General features: G+C 42.5%; 1 protein-coding gene across 1 annotated transcript in view; it reads right to left on the bottom strand.

Annotated features, from left to right (window-relative positions):
- The window catches only part of Itih5 (inter-alpha-trypsin inhibitor heavy chain 5), a 67,472-nt gene extending 44,042 nt beyond the window's left edge, over positions 1–23,430 (bottom strand). Inside the window, exons 1-4 of the mRNA XM_042686214.1 lie at positions 23,302–23,430; positions 13,770–13,814; positions 3,043–3,206; positions 1,577–1,678 (exon numbers count right to left, since the gene is read on the bottom strand). Coding sequence (XP_042542148.1) covers positions 1,577–1,678; positions 3,043–3,206; positions 13,770–13,814; positions 23,302–23,391 — 401 coding nt within the window. The 5' untranslated portion in view covers positions 23,392–23,430. The remainder of the gene's footprint in view (positions 1–1,576; positions 1,679–3,042; positions 3,207–13,769; positions 13,815–23,301) is intronic.
- Between the last annotated feature and the right edge of the window lie 3,653 nt (positions 23,431–27,083).

Below are 27,083 nucleotides of genomic sequence, written 5' to 3'. Positions count from 1 at the left end.
ACTCACTACAGGATTTCCAACAACAAAAGTTCCCACTGTCCATGATTGTAGAGAGCTAGCTGTCTCAAAGCCATACTCATTCATTCATTCATTCATCTATTCATTTTGCCAGTATGAGGGCTTGGACTTTGGGTCTCTCCCTCTGGCCTATCTTTTTAGGACTCACACTCAGGCATGGCTTTTTCAACTATGGCTAGCTCTCTATCACTTGAGCCACGCCTCCACTTCTGACTTTTTGCAGATTAGTTAAGAGATAAAAATCTTGAAATTTGTCTGCCAACTCAACTTCAACCCGAGATTCTTAGATGTCAGCCCCCTAAGTAGCTCAGATTATAGTTGTCAGGTACTTGGTGCCCAGTTATGTCCAGTTATTAATGGGCGTGGTTGGGTTTACAAGGTCCCACTTTATTATCTGGACATTAAAATCACTTTTCTGCAAAGGGAATGGAGACCTTCACCTTCAACTCGCCCCTGGGAGAAGTTCAGTCTTAGAGTACTTGATGGCTGGACATTTAAAAAGCCAATTCTATATATGGGTTTTTCAATGCATAGATTCAGTATAGACAAAATAAAGATTCAAGTGTCATTACAGACCAGAATTTAAATAGTTGATAAATACGATAATGTGAAAGTAAATGATTACAGAAAGAAGGTACATAAATAAATAAGGAGAGCCAGTGTAAAGAGTAAGTAAGCAATAGTACCATTTAAGATGGAAACCATAGTCTCAGACTTTATTTAGAAGTATAATAGGATACAACTTTAATAGTGCTGCAAAAACTTAGAATCAAAGAGAAAGAAGGGCAGGGTGCCAGTGGCTCACACCTATAATCCTAGCTACTCAGGAGGCTGAGATCTGAGGATTGTGGTTCAGATTGCAGTTCAAAGCCAGTCCAAGCAGGAAAGTCCATGAGACTCTTATCTCCAATTAACCACCAGAAAACCAGAAGTGGCGCTGTGGCTCAAGTGGTAGAGTTGAGCTGAAGAGCTGCGGGATAGCACCCAGGCCCAGAGTTCAAGCCCCATGGCCAACAGAGAGAGAGAGAGAGAGAGAGAGAGAGAGAGAGAGGAAGTAGTATTGTCATCAATGTGAAAGCTCTTTTTGCATAACAGATTATCATCAGGTTATCTCTCATTTATATTAAAAAACAGAAAAATCATGAAAAATGCCATGGCAAAATCTATTATTCTGTATGTACTAAAGAGATTTTTTTTAATTAAAAAAGGAAATCAAGAGAAATCAATATCATCATTAGGGAAGTATCTACCAAGTAAACTCAAAAAATAGAAATATTAGTAGAGATTTCTAGGAAGAGCTGAGGAACAAGTATAGTAAAATCTTTTTATTATAAGTGCTTACTTAAGATATAAATCAGACTTTTTTTTAAATTTTTTTCCCCAGGGCTGAGGACTGAACCCAGGGCCTTGCGCGCGCCGGGCAGGTGCCCTTCTGCTGGGCTAAACCCCCAACCCCTCAGACATATTTATTAGTTTGCTAAAAAAAACAAGGAGGAAGAGGCAAAATGTGGCATTTATTTAAATGAATTTCTTAATTCCTTATTTAAACAATACTTACTCATTATTGTCTGTGGTGGTATTCCTTTTTTCGTTTATTCTATCTCTACTTTTCTTTTCTTTCTCTGTAATTTCACCTTGATACACATTGTCTCCAACAATCCTAAATCACAAGAGACAGCTGTGTTACCACGCTTGCAGTTCCAAGACAAATTAAATCGTGCATAGCAGAACCATGACAACCCTAGAAAATATTTTTGTTTGCCTTTTGGATATGCAGATCAAGTGCATTCCAAACTAGTGCACCAGCCCCAAATCATTCATTTCATCCTGGGGCAATTTTCAACAGGTCCAAAGGTAAGATCCAATCCAAGGTGTCTCTGTTTCTCCAGGAAAAAAAATCTCAAGACCTGATCAAACTTCCATGAAGGTTTACCAACTGAATTTTAACCAGACCAAAAATTAAATCCAGGAAGTGGAGCCAGTGGGTCAAGTGATAAACTGCTAACCTTGAACAAAAAGCAGCTCAGTCACACCACCCAGGCCCTGAGTTCATGCCCCAGGACTAGCACAAACACACACACAAATTAAACCCAAGCAACTACCCTGTTTTTTTTTTTTTAATATCTTTAACTTTGGATCAGAAAAAGAGGAAATATATATTAAATATATAATGTATATATATAAAATATATAATATATATGTAATATATTAAATGTTTCATGCTGTCTCCATCACATCTCAGTCACAGCCGACTTGAAACTACCTCTCTGATTTCTCTACCAAAGGAAGTCCCTTTTCCAGGATGTGGTAGTGAATGCATGTAATTCCAGCACTCAGGAGGCTAAGGAAGGAGGATTGTGAGTTCAAGGCCAGCCTGGGATGCATAGCAAAAACTCTGTCTCAAAAAAAAAACCCTTCTTAGTCTTCATGCTGTAACATTTGCAACTATCTAAAATGATCTTATTCATTATTTTGTTATTTATTGACTGCTTCTTTTCCCTGGACTTCCTGGAGAAGACATCTTTTGGAGCAATGCTCTCTTTTTTTCATAGAACTATATCAATGCCTCAAAGAATGTTTGGCCCAGTGTGGGTCAGGAAGGAAAGAAAGGAAAAGAAAGAAAAGGAAGGAGGAAGAAGAGAGAATGGAAAAGAGGGGAGAAAGGAAGAAAGTGGAAGAGGAGAGGGAGGCAATAAAGGAGGGAGGAAGGAAGGGAAAGGAGGAGGAGGGAGGGATGGAGGGAAGAAGGGAGGAAGAATGGAAGAAGGAACAGAGGGAAGGGAGGGAGGGAGGAAGGAAGGAAGGAAGGAAGGAAGGAAGGAAGGAAGGAAGGAAGGAAGGAAGGAAGGAAGGAAGGAAGGAAGGAAGGAAGGAAGGAAGGAAGGAAAGAAGGAAACTTCTGATGCATGTACTGCTTAACGGGATGAAACTTCTCCCAATAAAAGGCCGTGGCCCTCACAGCAGCTCAGGCTCCACCCTGACTACCCCAGAGAAACCTGCATTTCTGAACAGAAGGTGACATACATGGTAAAGTTGGTGATGAATGCTGCTGCTGGAATCTGCATCTGGAACTCGATATCTTGGTCCTCAGAAGCTCTGTTCAGCATCCTACAGGAAACCGTGGTAAAGGCATAGCGGGAAATAATGGTGGACTTCACTGAAAACTCTGTCATCAAAGGCTTGGTTTTCTGTTGGAATGAGAACACACAGTAACCTTATAGGTGCACGAAAGCGTGATTCAAGCCTTGTGGAGTAGGTATGGTTCTGTCTCCATATGGGAAATTGGACTGCAAGCCTTTGGTGAAACTGCTTTCTTGGTTGTTCTTCATTTTGAAGTTCCTTCCTTTGTTTAAAACAAAACCTGAGCATAACCAAGTTATGACATAGAAACAATTTTTTTCTCAGCTACTTAAGTGGCTGAGATAGGAAGATTGCAGTTCAAAGCCAGTCTAGGAAAAGGTAGTCCAAGGCTATCTGAAAAAGCAAACTAAAAAGCAAAAGGACTTGGGGAGAACTCCATAAAAGTTTCCAAGTTAACAGGAAAGTCACATGGCTGAAAGAGCTTGGAAGTTACTGAAATTTTCAAAGCACATAGTGGGATCTCTGAATGGGTCATAACATCAGAATGCACCTCAAGATATTCAAGACACCTTCAAGTTTTCAAATCCACTTCAGTGCCCTCTAGAAGAATGGCTGTGCAATGCCATTGCATCTTGCCTACAGTCATGTTATTGCAAAAGGGAGGAAAGGAATTCATACTATTTGGGGAATTAGTACTTGCCTGCCCCCCTCAACCCAAAAAAATAGCCTAAATCTGTGCTAATCAAATTTGCCCATAAAGCCTCTGATAGGGGCAGTAGCCGATGGTGCTCTTTTAAAGAGTTCAGTAAAACTTTTTGCTGTTATTTCCAGTGTTACACAGTGCTACATCTGGTGGCACAAAGCCCAAAAAAGGAAGGAGAAATCCAGGAAGAAAGCTACGATGAACATTGATGCTCTAACTCTAGAAATGAAGTAAGCTCATGATGTGAGATTATTGTGCCTCTCTTCCAAATTCATTCCCTGAAGCCCTAATCCTTACTGCTGATGGTATTTGAAGGTCTGCCTTTGAGAGTAACTCAAATTAAAGAAGGCCTTGAGGATAGGGATCTTGTGATGGGATTCATGGACTTGGAAGAGAAGACACTGGACATCTAGCTCCCACCTCTCTGTCTCTCCACATACACATACCGAGTATCCTACTACACAGCAAAGAGGTGGCCATTGCAAGCCAGGATGACCAAACACTGCTAGACCTTGATAGTGGATCTTACCAACCTCTACAACAATGAGGTATCCAATCTATGGTATTCTGTTATGGGAGCCCAAGCAGATGAAAACCAGACAGTCAAGTCTTGGAACATACACATACAATACATACCTCATTCTTATTTTATAGATGGCAGCAAGTCAGGCTCAGTGAGGGTATATACTGGTTTACGTTAGCAAGTAACAGAAATGGATCTTACCCTAAAGTCTACATTTGTGAGGCTACCTGGAAGCTCTGTGGACAGGTCCCATTCATCTTTGTGAACTCAAATTCCAGCCTGATCTTTGGCACACAGCAGGCTCTCAATGAACATTGAATGGAACTGGCTTACTGAGAGGTGATTAGCCAAAACCTGTCAACTCCACCCTCATTTGCATCATTACTCTATTCATTTATAGCCCTATGCTCATTTTATTTTATTTTATATTTTTGTTGGTCGTGGGGCTTGAACTCAGGGTCTGGGCGCTGTCCCTCTGCTCTTTTGCTCAAGGCTCACTTTTGAGCCAAGGCATCACTTCCAGTAGTTAATTGGAGATAAGAATCTCAAGACTTTCCTGCCCAGTCTGGCATTGAACTCCAACCCTCAGATCTCAGCCTCCTGATTACCTAGGATTACAGGCCCAATGCTTATTTTAAAAGTGCACAAACCATCATGATCTGTTAATGTCCAGATATAAAATGTGATCGTAAAACTGATTCTAAAGGGTTCCCATAAAGTTATTCTATTTAAACCAGTAATTACTCAAAACCATTGAGTCAAATAATGCTCAGCAGATCAAACACAGAAAGTTCAAACGGCATTTTCAAAGATGTGTTAGAGAAACAGATAGAAACACACAGCACACCGAGGACATGCTCAACGCCCACGGGAGCATGCACAGCACGGAATAGAGTCAAGTTCACAAGCAAAACAGCAAGCTGGAAAGTTCTCCCTGCCAGAGTGACAGGGTTATTCATGGCTTGGGTTGGTTTGTGGCAGAATTCCAATCTCAGTGACTCCAGAAAACTGAAGACCAGATGGAAAGGACTGAGGGAAAAATGTTATGGGTATGAGTGTGCCTTTCTTAGGAAGTTGCAAGAGGTTAATGTATAGAGTTCAGTTAAGTAATGATCGAGTTTAAAATGAGCAAATCTAAAAGATTTTGGACTAAGAGAGGTAAAGAATCTGAAGTATGGACTAAAGAGGACTGGTTTCAAAATAGTGCTTCTCAAAGTATGGTTCCCAGATCAGTAGCATTAGAAATTTGTTAAAAAAGGAAATTGACTCCATCACAATGCCACATAATCAGAAACTTGTATTTTAATAAGTCTAAGTGAATCTGATACATACTCAAGTTTGAGAACCACCAGGGTTTTGTTTTTGATTTTTGGTTTTTTGTGTGTGTGTGCTCGTCCTGGGGCTTGAACTCTGGACCTGGGTGCTATTCCTTAGCTTTTTCACTCAGGGCTCACACTCTGCCACTCGAGCCATAGCTCCCATTCTGGCTTTTTGATGGTTGACTGGATATAAGAATGTCATGGGCTTTCCTGCCTGGGCTGACTTTGAGCTGTGATCCTCAGATCTCAGCCTCCTAAGTTATAGCTAAAGAGCATGGATTCTATCTCAGTGGAAGAAGTTGAGTATCTTCTTGTTGTTGTTGTTGTTCTTCTTCTTCTTCTTCTTCTTCTTCTTTTCTCCTCCTCCTCCTCCTCCTCCTCCTCCTCCTCCTCCTCTTCTTCTTTTCTCCTCCTCCTCCTCCTCCTCCTCCTCCTCCTCCTCCTCCTCCTCTTCCTCCTCCTCCTCTTCCTCCTCCTCCTCCTCCTCTTCTTCTTCTTCTTCTCCTCCTCCTCCTCCTCTTCCTCCTCCTCTTCCTCCTCTTCCTCCTCCTCCTCCACTTCCTCCTCCTCCTCCTCCTCCTCCTCCTCCTCCTCTTCCTCCTCCTCCTCCTCCTCCTCTTCCTCCTCCTCCTTCTCTTTTGGTGCTGGTCATGGGGCTTGAACTGGTGGGTGCTGTCCCTGAGCTTCTTTTTCTCAAAGCTAGTGTTCTACCACTTTAGCCACAGAATCATTTTCAGCTTTTTTTTTTTTTTTGGTAGTTTATTGGAGATAAGCATCTCATGAACTTTCCTTCCTGGGCTGGCTTCAAACTGCAATCCTCAGATCTCAGCCTCCTAAGTAGCTAGGATTATAGGCATAAGTCACTGGCACCCAGCAACCATCTTTCAAAAATATAATCCACCACTAAACAAAATCATCTGTCTTGTTATTTCATAAATAGTTACATAGTGTAAAGCTATTTTTGTGGGTATTACAATTGAATTAACGGGTCCTCCTTCATCCATGCATTCTTTATAATTTTTCATAATGGCTTGAAACGCTTATCAGATGCTCCTGCTCTCTGGTTAACTGACAATCAATGGACCACCTCTAACAGGAAGCCCCCATGCTATGGTAAATAAAACTACTGGTGCTCTCTATGGCTGCTTGAGTGCTACCATGGCAGAGCAGTTCAGTAGTGACTTACATTGCTCTATAGATACTATTAGGTCTACTGGGCCTAAAGTATTTACTACTTGTTCCCTTAAGAAATAGTTTGCCATCCCTAGTCTCATCTATTAAAACATGGCACAGTCTCAATATCAGCTATTGACATAGCATTGCTGACGAATGTGCTTTAGGAAGAGCTATCAAATGGCAGAGCTCATCAACATCTTAGTTGACTCCTAGGTTTATATTGTTTTTCAAGTTTAGAAAACAGCATTTTAAAATGGGGTAGTTTTACATGAAAGTCCATAATGCCCATCTCTGTTGGAAAGGAATGTGGCTTACATACCCCACAGTACCACCATCTATCTACCAGCAGAGACGGTGCTGTTCCTCCATAGCAGCCACACATCCTGGAGCCCCTCCTCCCAGCTCATCCCAGGCTACACCAATCACCACAGTCTTCTAGAAGCTTACGGTAGCTAACTTCTCTGAATTTTCACTAGGATTTTTCTTATCCCTGCCTTCTTTCACTATGTCCTCTAGACTAAAAATGGCCATTTGTACCCCATGTTTAGAGCAGCATTATTCAGCCACTTGGTGGAAACAACCCTAGTGTCTACTAATCAATGGCTTAATGGATAATCCACATCTGTATATGATACAATGTAAGACTATTCACCTTTAAAAAAGAAAGAAAATCCTGTCATATGCTTTAATTTGGATAAAGCTTAATGGTATCATGCTAAGTGAAATATGCCAGACACAGAAAGACAAACACTATTTTATTCTGTCTGCTATCATGGTAGCTAATTAGTCCAAGAGCAAGGGAGGGATGGAGATTTATTACACATTAAGTATACAGTTTCCTTGTTTCAAGATCAAAGAATTATAGATGTGAATGTTGATGACAGTTGAACAAGGATATAAATGTACTTTGTGAAAAGTCAGCTCTGTTCTTCAAAAGGGTTAACATAGTGATGCTATATATTTTACCAGAATGAAAAAAATTAAAAGGAAAAAAATTCATTAAAAAAATAATAGTCATAACTTCTTTGCTCCTCCTCCCATTGGAAGGCGAAGTTGAATTCATTTCCCCTTGAATCGGCCCTCATTGGTTTCTATCTCTTATGATACACAAGTTCTATAATATCACATTAGGATATTCCAGAACATCACACGTGAGATGATATTCTGCAACTAGAAGAAGTGGGCCAGGTTTTCTGGAATGCTCCTATGTGAGTCCTGAATTACCAGGGAAGATGTAAACCACCCCAGCATCGCCATAAAAGACAGGTCACCAGAAGGCATCACAGTCAACAGTAGCTTGGCTCTGCCAAGCCCACATGGACGGTGCAGTACTGACCCCTGCAGATCATCCATGAGCCCACTGGACCCCACTGAGCAGCCTCTGTGGACACCTGTCCACCAGGAGATTCCCTCAAACAAGCTCTGCTCCAAATCCTGCCCTGCACAATCAGAGAATAAAACCACTGTTGCTCTAAGCCACTGGAGTTTGGTGGCAATTTTCAAGCAGTCAAAGAAAATGGAAACACCTGCCTGGATTCTGTAGTCATTTGAGTTTGCATAGGAGTAGAGCTTCAGTCACTTGTTACGTAGAACTCTATGCCATTTCTAATTCATGGGCATTTGTTTCTTATGCTTTGTGAACTAGACTTCTGTAGATGCAGACCAAAAATGCCCTTGAAATCTTTATGGAAAAGGTTACAGCATAAAGACAAAATATAAAAGAAAAGAGACTCTCAGAGCCCATTCCTTTGCCAATAGAGGCCCAAGTTATTTACTACATGACTTAACCCAAGGTGGCAGTCAAAAGCCCCTGATCCAATTCTGCCTCTCATAAAAACAAAACAAAACAAAATTCCAGAGGCAGCACAGCTACCCCAGGCTAGCACACACCAATAAAATACAGCTCTCCAAAAGCAAGCTAAATATAACTTGGTCTTTGTTACTGATTCAAAAGTTACTTGTGATGCTCAATTATCACCCATTATATAAACATTAAACATGGGACATGAAACTATCTGCGCCATGCTGCTGTCACATTCTGACATTTTATACAACTTATCACTTCACTCTTTTACATAAAGTAAAGCACTCACAGGGTAGGCAGGCTGAAGGCCTATTAAATTCACATCTCAGTTAAACAAACAGAAGTTTATGGCTCTAGCTGTATAACATTTTTTAAAAAAATAGCTCCTTCAGCAGCAAGTTCTTGCCCGATATTATTTTTACAATTAAATTTTTCTTCCTGTGGTATACTGGGACTATTTTTGAAATATTGACTTGTTCTTATTTATGAGATAAGAAATAAATTTGTCGGCTTTATAATGTGAAAATTAGAAGGCACTTGACAAACTATATTAAGCATATTGTAATACCTTTTCAGGCCTTGAGATTATAGTTGTACTAGTTTTCCACAATACTACATCACCAATATGAAGCATAGTTTATGAGCCCAAAGTACAAGCCAAAAAGAATTTCATAAAGCTATTTTAGTTTTACTGCTCTGCCTAGACACCATTTTCCCAGGAGTCCTTGCCATTCTTTCCACAGCACAGTCTTGCCCTTTTGCTACAGATTTTGGAGCCTAGAATCCACCAGACTCAATTATCTAAAAGCTTTGACAGTGCCAGCTTCCAGTCTTTTACTTCTGTACTTTCTCTATTACAAACACATAGAGAAAAGCAACCAGAACTTGTTTCCTTAATCCATCGCTCCCAGCAGAGAAAACAACTTAAAACACACTGCTGGAATTCAGTTGACTTTTCTGAATCTCGAACAATTGAAAAAAAAAATAAGAAAAGGTTGGTTCACACCTATAATCCTAGCAACCTAGGAGAGTCATATCTGAGTATTATGGTTCACAGCCAACTAAAGCAAACAAATCCAAAACTCTTATCTCCAATTAATTAGCAAAAAGTTGGAAGTAGCACTCAAGTGGTAGAATGCCAGCCTTGAGCAGAAAGCAAGAATATGAGGCCCTGAGTTCAACTCCAGTACCAGCAAGGGAAGATTTTTAAGTGGATGCAGAATAGAAAGAATGTTGTAAGAACACCCAAGACAGGGATCATGGTACAGCCATTGACAGTGAATAGAACAGTGAAATTAGAAAGGAGGGCACAGGGTAAGAAGCAAGCTAGTTAGCAGAATAAAGCAAATGACATTGAAAAAAATAAACAAAACCCAAAACTTTGAATGGCCAAGTTCATGAAAATTTGTCATGAAAGGAAGAAAATAAAATAGTTGCTGGCTTTTTTTCTCAGCACAGTTCTTAAAAATCCAACCTGGTTTCTATAATTATATTTAAGTAACCATTTTGCTTAAGATGTCAACTGGAAAATGGGAAGCAAATAAAACCCTTCCTGTGACATAATGAAATCTCTTCATTATTTTTTCCTACAAAGGCAAAAACAGATGGAAAAGTAGTTTGGGGCAGGGAGTGTCTTAATTAGCAGCCGGAGGAACCGAAGGTTTTTGCATGACTCATGTGTGTCGTTTGAAGATCAAGTCACCCAGAGGATGTCCTAAATCACCCTCAGTTGCCATCTGGAAAAGTGACTGAGGATAGAAGTTGCCAGTACCCCTGCCCCAAGGCTTCTTCCTAGAAAATTAGCCTTTGGTTGCTTTGCTGTGGTCTAACCATTCTGTAATGTCCGATGGAAGAAATAATTTAGAAACCATCATACTCTACTACCCCTAGCTTTATAGAAGAGAAGGCTGGGGAGTGTGACTCTGGATGTGAAGATCTTTGCTGCTTAGCAAAGATCCATGCCACTGCTCCTTGATGGAGCACACGGAATGTGAGTATATGAAGCAGAAGCCAGGGCTCTTCCTTGAATATTGGGTTCACCAGAGGAGGAAATTAAATTCACCTCTCTTCAGACAGGAGAATGGCCTATGAGAAGTGCTATGGTCCACTCAGCAACAGTTCCGTCTATTTAGACACAAAAGGGAAGATAAAATGCAACTATCTTTTTAAAAATAGAAAACATCTCTTCTATACATCTCCTGAAAATGAGACACCATGATGGTGAGAGTTGGGGATGGGGAGGCAGAGGCACACTTAGAGGGTCTCAGTGAGGTAAGGGTGGTGGAAGTGATCCCCTCAGTTCTCTTGGCGGTTGGTACACTGGCATTTGCAGCTATCATCCTGGGGAGGCCACCTGTCCCAGGGAAGCTCACTTCTAAGTAGCAGACAACTGGCAGATCGCTGCCTGCTGGCATGCAAACACCTCCTCTGTCCAACTCTCACACAGCAAAGCAACCCTGCCACTACCCTTCATCACCGCAGGGCAGAATGCCAGACACCTAGGGACACCTCACCCAGCCCAGAACCTGCCAAAATGACTCACACTCTCCAATCCTAAATTTGCTGCACACCTCCACGCCACTCTTTCCCACAAGAGAATCTTTGTAAGTGCTCTGGCCATGCTTAGTTGCTGTCTCCTGACTGACTCTGGTGCTTCCCTAATGACCCTGCCTGTGATCCAGGCTCCTGTCTGTAAAGAGCTGCAAGGGTAAACTTCTTCCCTCCCAGCAAGCATTTCATGTCAGACTGTCCTGAAAAAAAAAAAATTCTGGGTACCAATCACAGAATCTCTGCTCTTGAAGGAGCCCCCAAGACAGGGCCCCTGCTCTCAGGAAAAGGGACAGCAGAGAGCTGTTGGAGGGAAACAAGGTCAGCATCTGTAAAGCACCATGGAAACTCGGACACAAAGACATCCTGCTTTGCAGAAATGTCAATATCTGCGTGGGAGGAGGGAGACAGGGAGCTTGGTAGAAGGGCTGTCTAATTAATTCAAACAAATCCCTGTGGGCTCAGCAGTGGGGGTGGGGGAGTCCATCTGATATCATCCGTGTTCTATTCATGAGCTGAAGGGTGAAAAACTCAGAGAACCCCAAACTAGTATGAGATGGCTTAAAGTGGAGAATGTGGGATATATGTAGAGGGAGCGAGAGCAGATCCACGCTCTTGTAGGTGTTCAGCATTTATCTCATAGGAAATCCTTGAAGACATTGGCAAGAAAGCAGGGTGCCAGGTCCACTGTTGAGAAAATAATTCTGGTTCCAGTTGCAGGGATAAAACTTACATTTGAATTTATGATACATATGCTAAAAATTACGCATGATGTGAAAAGTCTAAGAAAAATATGATTTTTTGGTATATGTTTTTTATTGTAAAGATACTGTACAGAGGGGTTACAGTCACATGAGTAAGGTAATGAGTCCATTTCCTATGGAGCATTGTTACCTCCTCCTTTGTTTTTCCCCTACCCTCTCTTCCCTCCCCACCTCCCCAACTTCTCCTCCCACTCTGAAGTTGTAAAGTTTGTTTTCCATGTAGTGTCTTGTACATCTCGTTGTTACAGTGGGTCAACCTGTATCCTTATTTCATCATTTTGTTATTTCCCTTTTCCTTTCCAAATTAGAAAAATGTATATACAAGATGCAGGGCACCCGAATCAAATACAGTGACATCAGAGATTATACTATGGGGGAAGAACATACAAAAGAAACAAAAAATAAGTGATGATTTAAACTAAGAGGACCAAGAAAATCTTTGTAAACAAGAAAAACTCAAAGGCTATTTTTTTTAAAAAAAAGATAAACACATTTATTACTTAGGAAATTAGGATCTTCTGTGACCTCTTATCTGTACTGTAGCTCAGTGGTAGAGTGCTTGCCTAACTTATGCAAGGTCCTGGGTTCAATCCCCAGCACAGTAAAACAAACAAACTTTCAGTTCTGGGGATGGAACTGAGGCATTCATCCATGCTGGGCAAGGGTTCTGTCACTGGGCTACCCCCATCAATCAAAGAAACCCTTTTACAGGACAAATACACTATCAACAGTTCATAGACAAATGAGACATTTGTAGGGGAAATCGTCCAGTTCAGAAGACAGAGAAGATCTGATAACTGACAAGTAGTAGGATAAAAAACACACACACACAACACACTGATGAGTAAAAGACCTGAACAAGGCATGTCAGAGATGAGACACTTTTAGTAGCCAGCAAATTTAATTTCAAAGGTCCAAATTCGATGTCTTTGGGGAAGTGTAAGCTGAAGGAACAATGTGATGACACTTTATATCTAAGAGGCTGGTAAATGACAAAGAGGAGTTCTGTAGATTGCTGGCAGAACCGCTGGGCACATTCATCATTGCTGATAGAAATGGAATTAACACAGATAGTACTAAGAGGAGTAATAGCATTCCAAAAGTAATCTTACAACACCAAAGTGAAAAAAAAAGAATATCCACTTTGAATCAGTAATCTTCATGAAGCTCCAAGTTAAGAGTACGGACCTGAGCTAAGCATGGCAGCACACACCTATAATCCAGCTCCTAGGGAGGCAGAGGGAGGAGGATCACAGTTCATGCTTAGTCCAAGATCCTATCTGAAAAGTAAGCTTGTTATGGTGTTCCATGATTATGGTCCCAGCTCTTCAGGAAATGGAGAAGACAGATTTCAGTCTGAGGCTGGCTGAATCAAAAGCATGAGACCCTATCTGGAAAACAAACTAAAGGCAAAAGCACAGGAGGTGTGGCTCAAGTGGTGCAAGACCACGACTTCAGTCCTCAGTACTGTCAAACAAGAGGAAGGGCTCAAAAGCCTAAGATTATTGGGACTCAATCCTGGCTCTATCATCTCCATGTTTTGTCCATATAGCCCTAATGAAATAACCAAGCCTCTTTCAAAACAGAAAGGAAATAAATGAAGATAAGCTATGCCACTTCATGCTAAAATTCTTCTACAGGCAACTTTATAAGTTTATGGCGGGGGGGGGGGGCTTATATGCAAAGCAGGCAGGTTCAGAAAGTAGAAACAGAAGTTAGAGCTAGAGCATAGTTCAGGTGGTAGGGCTACTCCTAGTAAGCACAAGGTCTTGAGTTCCAATCCCAGTGCTGTCTAAAGGATTTGGCTTCTGAAATATACCAGGAATATACATACCAGCCTTTGTAATAGTCGGAGCTGCCTGGGGACCCGGAGTCCGATCTAGGAAACAAAAGAAAAGACAAAACAAAATAATTGTGGAGGTGTTCTTCAAATGAATTCTATGATGGGATTAAAATCCATTGAAATTTGGCAGAGGGAATACCTATCCTGAAAAGTAGTGTTGGCTTTTGTTTTATCTGAACATTAGTTTCCAGGCTAGAATTAGAATCCATCCCTCTTTCCCTCTTAACTAAGGAAGTCATACTCTTTGCGCACTTGTAACAAGTACAAAGGAAATGACACAAACAGAGATCACTAGCCTAGGAGGAGGATTGTTTGATTCAGTTTGGACCTGAGATGAAGCTCCTTCCTATTGTGACCAGGGCAATGAGTAAAATTACTCAGCTTTATGAAGAAGAGCTCCTTGTTCAACTCCAAACTCCAGGAAACCCAGAAAGCAAAACTAAACTTACCTTGAGCTTTTTTGCTTTCTTTTTCTCTGAATACACAAGGAGGGACATGAAAAGGTAGCAATGTCATCCCCCCCCTCTTTTTTTGTCAGTTTCAGGGTTTTGAACCCAAGGCCTGAGCACTGTCCCTGGTCTCTTTTGCTCAAGGCTAGCACTCTATCATTTGAGCCACAGTGCCACTTCTGGGTTCTGAGTGGTTAATTGGAGGATGGAATCTCACGGGGACTTTCCTCCCCAGGCTGGCTTTGAACTCCAGTCCTCAGATCTCAGCTTCCTGGTAGCTAGGATTACAGGTGTGAGCCACTAGCACATGGCTCTTTTTTTTTTTTTTTTTTTTTTTTGTCGGTCGTGGGGCTTGAACTCTGGGCCTGGGCGCTGTCCCTCAGCTCTTCAGCTCAAGGCGAGCACTCTACCGCTTGAGCCACAGCGCCACTTCTGGTTTTCTAGTGGGTTATTGGAGATAAGAGTCTCACGGACTTTCCTGCCTGGGCTGGCTTTGAACGGCGATCCTCAGATCTCAGCCTCCTGAGATTACAGGCGTGAGCCACCGGCACCCGGCGCTCATTTTTTTTTTTTTTTAAGAGGAAAATCACTGGAACAACCAACCAGCCTCTCTGATTTTAAAATGTTAACTAGTCCAAATTTCTCATGTTAAGTATCTGTTGGAATAAGAAGAATGTAAATGGTTCCTGTGATAAGTAATCAAGTTCTCTTTCTGGAAACTGGACAGTGAGGAGCCAGATCTTGGAAAATACCCCCTGACTTCATGCATGTTTTAAACAGCTTAGGAGGCATAAGTGACACACAAAAGCATTCATTTTGTGTACAAGTTAATGCTTTTTGGTATACGCATAGAGTTGCGCAACCACCACCACGAGTTACAGCTTGTTTTCTATTATCCTAAAAATTAATCCTCCACCTTTGAACCCTTACCTCTATATCTCCCAGGTCTCCCAGCCCTTGGCCACCATTAATCTCTTTTGAATGGTTTTCCCATTCTGATCCTTTCATAAAAATGGAATCACACAATATGTAGTCTTTCCTGTTTGGCATTCTCAGCTCAATGTTTTCAAGGTTCATCCACAGGGCTAGAATCAGTGCTATATTCCTTTTCATGTCTCAATAATCTATTGTAGGAATGTATATACATTTTATATATTTGCTCATCATCTGATGGATATATGGGTTATTTCTACTTAGGGGCTACTAAGAATAATTCAGAACATGAATTAACATCAGATAATCACTCAGGCAATTCATTATGTCAGAGATACATTTTTATTTTCCTAAGAGTAGAATTTCTAAGTCATGTAGTAAATTTAACTTTTTAAGAAGCTGCCAAAACTGTTTCCAAAGTGATTGTAATATTTTATATTCTCATCTATATGCACATAGTTCTATGTATGGAAGGGTATCATAAAAGGGAAAAGAAATCAGTAGGGAAAAATGAATGTGCAGGAAATATTTTTGTAACTTTCATAGTTGGGAATAGCCTAAAATCTCTTAAGAAATTGGTTTGGTTAAGTATATCATGATTAATTGCAAAACATCTATTGAAAATAATGATGTGGATCAATACTTATTGACAATAAATGCCCATGTTACTAGACTTTAATACTGTTCATCAAGTATTATTAAGACCTGTAGGTAGGTGGGGTCATGTGACTCTGGCCAACAAATTATGAATATAAATAATACCTTTCACTTCTGGGCCAGGTGTTAAATTACAGACATTTGATCCTTCAGACCTCCCCTAATTCCTCTGATGCAGTAATTGTCAATGTGTGAGTGAGAAGCCCAAGTTCACTAGTGCCCAACCTGCATATTTTCTCCACTACCAGTCCAAGATGAACAAGTTGTATAAGAAGGAAATACATGCCTGTTATTTAAGACACTGAGAGTATGGAGTTGTTCATTACCAAGTACAACCTACCTTATCCTGACTGATACAGTCATCACACATTTTTAAGTATTCATGCACACAATAAACCATGACATTTAATATGAGCCATTTTTTGGTAAACATAAATGTTCTCATAGGTGGCACATGCACCGAAATTCTTTTGGAAGGCTAAATTGTTTTTTTTGCATTTTTCTGTATTTCTTCCATTCTCTTCCATTTTTGACAAATCACTGTACAGAGGCAAACAATAAAGATAGTTCCATTTTAAAACTAAAATGATAACAAAAACAGTTTTCACACTATGTGTGCATATGATTGTAAAGTAAAGCTAGAAGCAATTATGCAGCCTCCTGTTCAACAGACTATCAAGAAGACTTAAGTCAACTACATCCTGACTCCAAATGCTGGCCAAACAATTCTTAAGAGGATATTGGTTTATGAGGTCTCGAATGAGATGGGGCGGATGAGGGACATCAGAAAGACCATAATCAGAGTCCAAAGCAAATTATTCACCAGTGTTACACATTTTTCTCAGCCACTTTTATTCCTGAAATGGTAGAATAGGCCAGGGACCACTTAAAATAACTAGCATCCAAAGGCACTCCCAGTCCCTCTTGGGGATTAAGTCCTCTGCTTGATCTAAAGTGCCTTCTTTGAAATTTCCTTCTTTTGTCAAAGGGGCTTTCTGAGAAAATAAGCAAGCTTTAAGAAGAACAAGACACGTTCAGGTTTCATTTTTGAGATGACTATCTGTCATCTCCAGGGATCAAGATGGGTGCATTCAGTTCAAGTTCAAAGCCACATTGATCCAGAATCCAAACTTCCCAGTACAGACAGATGCCTGGATCCAGTGAGCACTGGAAGTGGAAATGACACCGATGTCAGTGTCATTGTTTGAAGTTAGGCAGTCCTGAGCCGTCTCTTGTTTGACTATTGTTCCATGGTCTTGGAAGAATTTCGGGGTGGAAATTAAGTAACTTCCAGCTTCACGGCAAGAACTCCTGGAAATAGTAACCTTAGAGTTCCCATCAACGTGTGCCCTCAAATTGTAGACTACAGAGATGGCTTGTTGGACGCTCATAGCTCACACCTGTAATCCTAGCCACTGAAGATGCTGAGATTGGAAGGATTGGAAGCTACCTGAGCAGAAGAGTCTTTGAGATTCCGTCTCCAAAATAACCAGCAAAAAAACCAGGCTGAAAGGGTGGCCCAAATGGTAGAGAAAGCAAGCTAAGCTACCTTGGGGCTCTGAGTTCAATTCTCAGCACTCCAAAAAGCAGCTACACCCTAGTTCTAGCCAACCTCCACCATAAAACCCTCTATAATAGGACTTTTCACTCAAGAGCATAATGGGCTCACAAAAACAGCTTGTTAGACAGGTAGCTGGGGGTTTTTCAGCTTGTTTTTCAGATAGAATCTTGTGCTTTGCCTAAACCAACCTTAGACCTCAATCCTCCTCTCTCCACCTCCCAAGTAACTGGTATAATAAGTTTGAACCACAATCCCAGGTTATTTGCTAAAATAGTCTTACTAACTTTTGTCCCAGCTGGCCTTAAACTGGCAGGCTTCCTATTCCCACTTCCTAAGTAGTTGGGATTACAGGCCCAACTGGAAGAAGAAAATTAAAGATAATTCTAATTCAGAGTGTAATACAGGAGACAATCAGCTTTAGCTGAGCACTAGTGTCTCACACCTACAATCCTAGTTATTCAGAAGGCAAAAATCATGTGGATCAAGGCTTGAGGTAACCTATGGGGGGGTAGGGGAGGATCCATGAAATCCCATCATAACAGAAAAACCTGACCATGGTGGCATGCACCTGTCATCTCCATTACTTTAGGCCATGTAAACAGGAAGTATGTGGTCCAGGCCAGTCCAGGCAGGCAGAAAAGTAAGAGTCTACCTCAAACAGAGAGCACTGCATAAAGGGCTGGGCCTGGCCTAACCAGTAGAGTTCCTTTATGGCACATACATAAAATTGAGAGGAGGGGGAGAGACGGAGGGAGGGAAGAAGGGAGGGAGAGGAAGAAGCAAGGAGGAAGGAGGGAGGAGGAAAAAGGAGGAGGAAGAAGAGGAAGGGAGGGAAGGAGGGGAAAAAAAGAAAAGGAAAGGAAAGGAAAAGGAAAAGAAAACACTCAGCTTCAAAGATCCCTAATACCTCTTCAACTCTCATTGGAGCAAGGCAGCATTCACAACGAGGAAACTGAAGGATAAAGGTCCTCCACACATGACCCCATCTTTCTCAATCAATCTTGATGTCACTTGCATGCGGAGACATTGCTGCCACATTGGCTGCATGAAAGAGCTCCTTACATGTGAGCATTCAAGACTTTGGAAAAGTGCTAACAGGAACATGAAGTCACACACAGCTGTCTCCCAGTTCGCAGGACTCCCCGCCCTTCCTTTCCACCCCTAAGAAATGCGATGTGGCTGGTTTGGGCGTGAGCAAATATCTGGACTTTCTCCCACCATGTCATCCTTCCCCCATTCACTTCTGCAATTCCGTCTCCTCAGTCAGAGCCAGGCACACAAGGGACTCATTATTGGGAGGTCCACAGCTTGCAAACTTTTGACTGGCTTTACTTTTCAGAGAGTTACAAGGGAAATAAAAATAAAAGATGAAGAAGAATTGCCTGATTCTCTGTTTCATCCTCCAAGGCAAAACTATGGTTGTAAGGAGGATTCACCTAAAAATGTAAACATTCAGAATGTGTCTAACGACAGGGAATTCGAAATGTGTCACCATGGTAGATGTTTGAATTATGACCAGCATGTATTTAACACTCTCTGTGAGCCAAGAGCCACAAATTAAAATCACATGTAAAAGGAAAGTAAATCATCAATAGGAACGTGGCCTGCTATCTGGAGGGTTTATTGGGAGCTGCAGGCTCTGGCATTCAGCATACCTGGGCTCTGATCCAGACTGGCATGGAGTAGTTTGGGTCTGTCACTTCCCCTGGGTGGCCTTCTTGCTTATCCTTTGTAAAGCAGATACACTCACTCAGAGCAGTGGTACCAAGAGGTTTAACTAGGCCTTCTATGAAAACCCCAAACCGCTAATATTCCCCAGGGCTTACCATAAAATGTCTTGCCTGAATTAACTGAATCTTCACAAACACCCAAACCAGCATATGGTATGGGGCCGGGGAGGGGAGGTGGATTTTGATTTAATTTATAATTGTTATTTCATTGTGCTGGAAATCAAATGCAGAGCCTTGTGTATGTTAGGCAAGTACAAGATCAGATTATATTGTTGTTTAGAAACCAAGAGAACAAAAGTTGGGTGCTCTGTCACTTGTAACAGGTTCTTACTACTAATACTTGTGGTGTTTATCAGATAACAAAATATATAATTTGCTGTGTTTTATCTTTTTTTTTTTTTTGATGGTTGTGGGCTCTGAACTCAATGCCTGGGCGCTGTCTCTCAGCTTTTCAGCTCAAGGCTAGCTCTCTACCCTTTGAGCCCCAGTGCCACTTCCAGCTTTTTCTGCTTAAGTGGTACTGAGGAATAGTACCCAGGGCCTCATGCATGCAAGGTAATCACTCTACCACTGAGCCATCTTCCCAGTCCTGTGTTTTATCATTTTAAATACATGGCTACTTTAGCATCTCATTTTGTAGTCTTTTGGTATTATTTCTTGTAAATAAGGCCCTTGATAACTTGTGTGATCTTTACTTCTCTCCCCAAACTTAGACTTACCCCCAGAGAGGAATTGTCTGGAAGCTCAAGCTTGCAGAAAACAAAATTAAGATCCAGAGAGGCTGAGTTGCTTGCCCAAATATGCACAGCTGGAAAATGATGGATTCCAGATTCAAACTCACAGAATAAGCTCCATTTGGGGTACTTTTAATCATTATAGTTTATTGATTATTACTTTTTCTAAGAAGTCAAGCAAACTTTCTGAGATTTTTATGAGCACTCAACTGGTAGTATCCGTTATTATTTTATAAATTTGAAATTATTTATTTGGAGGGGGCGGGTCCGGTCCTGGGGCCTGAACTCTGGGCCTGGGTGTTGTCCCTCAGCTCTTCAGCTCAAGGCTAGCGCTCTACCACTTGAGCCACAGTGCCACTTCTGGCTTTTTTCTTTTTGCTTATGTGGTGCTGAGGAATCGAACCCAGGGCCTCATGCTTGCAAGGAAAGCACTCTACCACTGAGCCACCTTTCCAGCCTCCTGAAATTATATTTGTAATCATGAGAATACAGCCTTATTCTTATTTAAATAGACCATATACATTGGAAAGGTACCAAACATAACACAGTAAAAGGTAGCAGACTAGTTTTCTGAAAGAGTCTTTGAGAGTATTGTTATTCAAAGTATAGTCCTGGACCACCTGCCTTAGAATCACCTGCCACTCTCCTCCACATAGCAGATCTACTGGTGGGAGGGAAGTACAGAAAGAGGGTATGTAGTGGATTCTCCAAGAGACTTTTCTGCACACAGAAAGCTGGGAATTGCTGTTGTTACCAGTCACACTTCTATACAGCTTACAGAAGCAGTAAGGGGAGGAAGAAAGAACTCCAATTTGCAATGCTATTAGTATTTTTCCACATAAAGGTCAATGACCAGCCAGAATTACAAGAATGGTCCTTCAAGTTAAGCATGCTTATTAACATTCAAATTTGCATCAAATGTATATGTTCTGTTACACAATTTTGGTGGCCATACTTTTTGAGAACAGTGTACTGGTAATATTCCTAGGTTTTGTTCTACTTTCTTTATCATTTCTGTTTTGTTTGTTTGTGTTCTTGTTTTTGCTTTTGGTTTTGGTGGTACTTCATGAAGGTTGAACTCAGGTCCTCACTTGCTAGGAAGATGCTCTATCACAGAAGACACGCCTCTAGCCCTTCTGGCTTTAGAAACTTGGGAGCTAGGGTGTTACTCGGCCTGGCTGGTCCTCACCTTGATCTTTCTTTTTTTATTTTGTCAGTTGTGGGCTTGAACTCAAGGCCTGGGTGCTGTCCCTGTGTTCTTTTGCTCAAGGCTAGCACTCTACCACTTGGAGCCACAGCTTTACTTCCATTTTTTGAGTGGTGGATAGGAGATAAGAGTCTCACAGACTTTCATGTCAGGACTGGCTTTGAGCCATGATCCTCAGATCTTAGCCTCCTGAGTAGCTGTGATTTCAGGCATGAACCACTGGCACCCAGCTCACCTTTTTTCTGTTTATGCTTTTGGCATAGCTGGATGACAGATGCAGTCCACCATAACAGCTACTTACTAGTTGAGATGGGGGGAGGGGGGTCTCACCAGTAGCTTTGGAGCTGGTCTCAAACTGTCCTTTTCCTGATCTCCACTTGCTGAGTAGTTGGGATTATAGATGTGAGTTATTATGCCCAGCTCCAGATTAAAATACACTTATTCTTTCATACTTTAATTAAGTAACCTTATCATTCATGTCATTGTCATTCAGAGACAGAGATTCAGTTAAATTTCAACATGTACCACTCAGGATTTTAACTCAGAAAGTCTAGTTTTAGACCCTGTCTCTTGAACTTTTTTGTTATCCTTTTAGCCATTCTGGGGCTCAAACCTATGGACATGTACAGTACAGGCACACCTAGGTCTGTGCCTATCTCTTAAACTCTGCATCACAAAAAAACCACTAAATTTTAAAAATGGAGCAAATATAAAAGGAAAAACTGAAAATTCTCATATAACTTTATACCGTTAGGGGACTTTTTCCTAATGTAGTAATTTTCAACACAAATGTTATTATCCTAGATTGAAGACAGTATGAAATTACCAAAATGGGTTAAATCCCTATTTCTCCCAGAAGGAAAGTTTGGCCACTGCTAAGTTTCCTTGGACTGATCGACATCAGAGCATCAGTAAATCCTTCTAGTGCATAAACAGACTCTTTGTTTCATTCCTTCCAGCATTCTCCTCCTTCCACCCCCTAAAAATGTCTCAAGATCTTTACCCTGAATTCCTCTCCTCAGCATTTCTGCCCTACAAGCCAGCCAGCAATTTCAGACACTAAAATCCAAGCCTGCTTTAAGCATTTTCCTAAATATTAGCTCATCCAAGCTCCACAACTGTATTATTCCTTCACATTTTTTTTTAGAAGAGAAAAGTGAGTCACTGAGTAAATCTACCCACACTTATGGGGCTGGACACAGGTCAGAACTCAAACCATACTAATCAGGTACTAAATCATCTATGTATTGAGTGCCTACTCTATATCATGGGGTTTTTGTTTGTTTGTTTGTGGGTTTTGTTTTGTTTTTGGTGTCAGTACTGGAGCTTCAACACAGAGCCTGTGCTTCTATGTTCAAGGCTTGTACTCTACCACTTGAGCCACAGCTCCACTTTCAGGTTTTTGGTGGTTAATTGGAGACGAGAGTCTCGTGGACTGGGTTGGCTTCGAACCTTGATCCTCAGGTCTCAGCCTCCGGATCACAGGAGTGAGCCACCAGTGCCCGGCTTATCTTACTGAACACAAGCACACGCAAACAGAATTGCATTCCTTGAGGAAAGACACAGCTGGAAACAGAGGTGGGGAGGACCAGTCTCTGGACCCTAAGTCTGCTCTTTTCCCCTACACCACAAAGCCTGTTGGGATACTTTGTTTCCTCCACGGATTATTATTTCTCCTGACAGTCCCTAGAGACAACTGCCATCTCTTCAAGCTACTGATCAAGACTTTCTTAACGACAGAGCCCCATCGCTAGACAGACCCGTCTTCTCAGCTGTGATCTGCAGGACCAGGAGCAGGAGTTGGGGAGGGGAGGTCTACCTGCTCAGGCGGCCAGCGCGCGCGTGCGCACAGTTCGGCCCCCGTCAGCCTGACAGCCACTTGCAGGAGGTCTGAGGGTGCCAGCCCTCGACGTGTCGCCTGGGACCCTCGGGAACGCAAGGGACCGCCAGGGACGCAGGCTGGCTGGCGTCACTGAGCTTCACTTAGCTTCGTTAGCTTCAGTGAGCGCCCAGTGCGAGTCTGGGCCTCCCGGTTTGCAGGTGGACACGCTTCTTCGGGGATGGTAAAGCAGAGGGGCAGAGGGAGCCCGCCGTCGGGCGGTGCGCCGTCACCCCGGCCGCTGCCCACGCTCCGGGGAGAGGGCCGGTGCGAAAGGACGCGGAGCCAGGGCGTGCCCCCTCCCACCGCGCCCGGGGGTGCGGGGACGGTGGCCGCACCCCGGCCCCCTGGGTCCCCGCAGCTCACCACTTACCTGCTCCGCAGTGTCACCCCAGCTCTGCGCCTCCTCCTGCGAGCCCGCGAAGAGGGGCAGCGCCAAGCACAGTCCCAGGAGCCGGAGCATGGTGGGGCCAGACCGCTGCGACCGCGACGGGACCGGGCGGGACGCGCTGGGACCTGGCGGGAAGCGATGGGACCCGGCGGGACGCGCTGCGGACTCACAGGGATCTGGACCCCCGCCCCCCGGCAGGCCCCGCCCCAAACAGGACTGACCCCGCCCACTATCCTCCCAGCCACGCCCTTGTCCTCTGGGCCCCGCCTGGCCCCGCCCACTATCCCTCTCAGCCACGCCCTTGCCCTCTGGGCCACGCCTCCCCGCGCCATCGCCATCTCCTCCCCCACCCGGCCACGCCTACCCGTGTTCAGTCCCAACTGGGTCCCCAAGGCTCCAAAGCCCAAGTACTGCTCCAACCTCCTTGCAAGCTTGGTGAGACGCACTCTCCATGCTCCTCTGGTCCGCTCCCCTGCTTCTCACCTGTGCTGTGGCCTGTTTCAGGGCCCTTCTCCTTTCCACCTGCCAGCACTCCCCTCTGCCCACGACTCTTTCTCTCCTTCCCTCCGGGTCCCCCTTGCTTCTTGCAGAATTGCTTAAGTCCTATTGCCTGAAGAAGCAGGAGAGCCGGCCTGGCTCCCCACTGCTGGCCTTCCTCTTTGCACCTGCAAAGATACTTAGGGGTCAAGATGGAAAGATGCTAATTGGTAGTCTAGTCCTCAGGAGGTTGGCCCAGTGTTAAGTGGGATGGGGGGGAGGGGGAAGAATTGACATTGTAAGGAAGTTACACCACATTTGGGGGTTGTAAGCATGAAAACGAATGTCATGTCTATAAACTTGGTTATATCTCCATCCTCCTACTGTTATCTTCCAACCATCCTTAATGGCCAACCTTTTACAGTTTGGGAGTCATCTCTCTATCCAGTAGACAGGTTATATTGTTGGGGCTATATATCTCATTTTTTTTAAAGGCAAAAATGTCTCATTTTCTGTCTGTAACAAGACCATTTAAAAGATGAGGCAAAGACAAACAGGTCATAGAGCATCTCCTGTGGAATGCTTTGTGGCTATTAAATAATAATGGAAAGGTCTGTAGAAACATGGAAGGTGGGGCTGGGAAAATGGCTCAGTGGTAGAGTGCTTGCCTTGAATGCATGAGGCCTTGGGTTCGATTCCTCAGTACCACATAAGCAGAAAAAGCCGGAAGTGGTGCTGTGGCTCAAGTGGTAGGGTGCTAGCCTTGAGCTGAAGAGCTGAGGGACAGTGACCAGGCCCAGAGTTCAGGCCCTACAACCGGAAAAAAAAAAAAAAAAAAGAAAGAAAGAAAGATGGAAGGTATTGCTAGTATAATGTGAAGGAGAAAACCAGTTCACAAAATTAGATCCATGGTCTGACTAATTAGGTAAAAATACTTCTGAAAAAAACTAGCATAGGGGCCTCGGGTCTGTCATCCGAGCTTCATGGCATGCTGAGATTGGGAAGATCAAAGTTCCAGGCCAACCAGGGAAGAAATACCCCAAATACTCTTATCTTAAAGGCCTAGGTAGCTGTAGACTGTGATCCCAGCAATGACAGGAAGACTGAAATAGGCAGATCTTGGTGCTCATCCCAACAGGAAATGAGGCCCTATAAAATAACCAGCACAAAACAGGTCTAGAGACATGGCTTAGCAATAGAGCACCTTCCTAGCAAGCACAAGGCCCTGAATTCAAAGCCAGTACCACCAAAAAACCATAGGAAGGGACTAAAAAAAAAAAAAAAAACAACTATTGAAAAATGAAAACTAAAAATTGCAGGTTGTTGCTTTGAATGATTATTTCCTCTTAAAACATTGTGTGTGTGTGTGTGTGTGTGTGTGTGTGTGTGTGTGTGTGTGTGTGTGTGTGTGTGTGTACCTATACTGGGTTTAAACTCAAGAGCTTGAGCACTGTCCCCTAGCTTTTTTCACTCAAGCCTAGCACTCCACCACTTGAACTACAGCTTCTAGCTTTCTGATGGTTCATGGGAGATAAGAGTCTCATATTTGTCTGCCCAAGCTAGATTTGAACCTCAATCCTCAGATCTCAGCCTACTCAATAGCTAGGAATTACAGACATGCGCCATTGGCACTCGGCTTTTAAAACACTTCATTTGCTCTTGTTCAAATGCTGTTTGGTCAACAAGAAATTAGGAGACGTTAAAACGAACTTGCTCCTACTGTGAAATAAATGAAAGACATTAGCCATTAATTATTTAATCATCCAACCACTGACTATTTATAAGGCACACAACCAAGAGGAAATTAAAGTCGCTACTCCAGCAAGTCTTCCACAACAAAACCACATGGAAACCTTACAGCACACAAGTTGGACACACACCCTGTCCTCATTCTTAACTGAGGAAGATAATCACAAGTCTGGAAGCTGTTTGCTTGTGTATGTCCCCCTAGGGAAAGCTATCTATCTGAGAACTGAAAGTCATGTCAGACAAAGCCACATGCTTTGAACGAGGAGAGTAAGAACTAGTACCATTTCACTATTGCAACAGATCAAGAGCTGCTTCTTCATCCTATCTTTCCTACCTTTCCTGGGTCCGGCAATACTTCTGCTCTCCCCACACGGGAAGTTATACTAAATGGGATTTGTAGCAACAAATTTAAGAGACAAGAGGTTAGCCCATCACAGTGGCTCATTCCTGTAATCCTAGCTACTTGGGAGACTGAGATGAGGAGGATCATGATTCAAGGCCCATCTGAGCAAAAAATTCAAAAACCCCTATAGAAATTTAGATGAAATTGGCAATACTAGTGCCATGACATGAGCCTTAAAGACCAAGTCATTCAGGTCTCTGAAAATGATGACAGCAAATTTTAATGTTGGGAAGCTTTTTATAAGACTTGACTACCATAACTAATTCTAAGAACTTAATGAAGCTTCAAAATGTTAATACATTGCATGCGATCTTTTATGAAGAATAAAAAAAAGAAAGCCTTCATCTCAGTCAATAAAAAAAATCTGCATGTGGTGGTATATGCATGTAATCCCAGATACACAAGAAGTGTCAATTAGATTGTAATCCAGGCCAATCCAGGCAGAAAGTGAGATCTTAGGTGAAAAGCAATAAACAACTGCCAGCATGGCTCAAGTGGTAGAGTATATGCCTACCAATTTCAAGGCACCGAGTTCAAATCCCCCTCCTGCCAAAAAGAAAAAGAAAAAAGAAGAGAAGAGAAGAGAGAGAAAAAAAAGAAACAGAATTATTTACATATTTATTACCTTATTTTTCTCAGGCTGGCAGACTCTGGACCATGGAGTTATTGTGCTGTTACTTTTTCATCCAGTTTCAACAACTGGATTATAAATTCTTTAAGGACAGAATTATTCATAACTTCTAGTTTTGTGCTAAACATATAGTCACCTCTTATAGCCCTATGGGTAGATGGAATTAAGTAACAGGAAGTCTAGAAGTAAAGGACAGGGACCGGCTGTGCTGGGCTATGGTCCAAACGTGGCCACTTACTAGCTACATGATTTGGGCAAGTTTCTGAACTATCCATGACATACACTTCTCAATTTATGATAATTCTACTGAACAATTTTCCAACTTTATAATGGTGCAAAAGCAATATGCAAATTGGGTATGGTAGTGCACACCTATAATCCCAGCTACTCAACAGGTAGGTGCAAGATGATCTTGACTTTGAGGTCATCCTGGACAAAGTTAGCAAGAACCTATCTCAAAAACAAAACCAGACTATTCTCTCCAATTAGCCAACAAAAAGGCTG

The sequence above is a fragment of the Dipodomys spectabilis genome, unplaced genomic scaffold, assembly GCF_019054845.1.
Source record: "Dipodomys spectabilis isolate Male_0828 unplaced genomic scaffold, ASM1905484v1 ptg000096l, whole genome shotgun sequence".
Taxonomy (NCBI): Eukaryota; Metazoa; Chordata; class Mammalia; order Rodentia; family Heteromyidae; genus Dipodomys; species Dipodomys spectabilis.
Note: the sequence above shows the minus strand (reverse complement) of the source record. Positions and strands in the feature narration are given on the sequence as shown.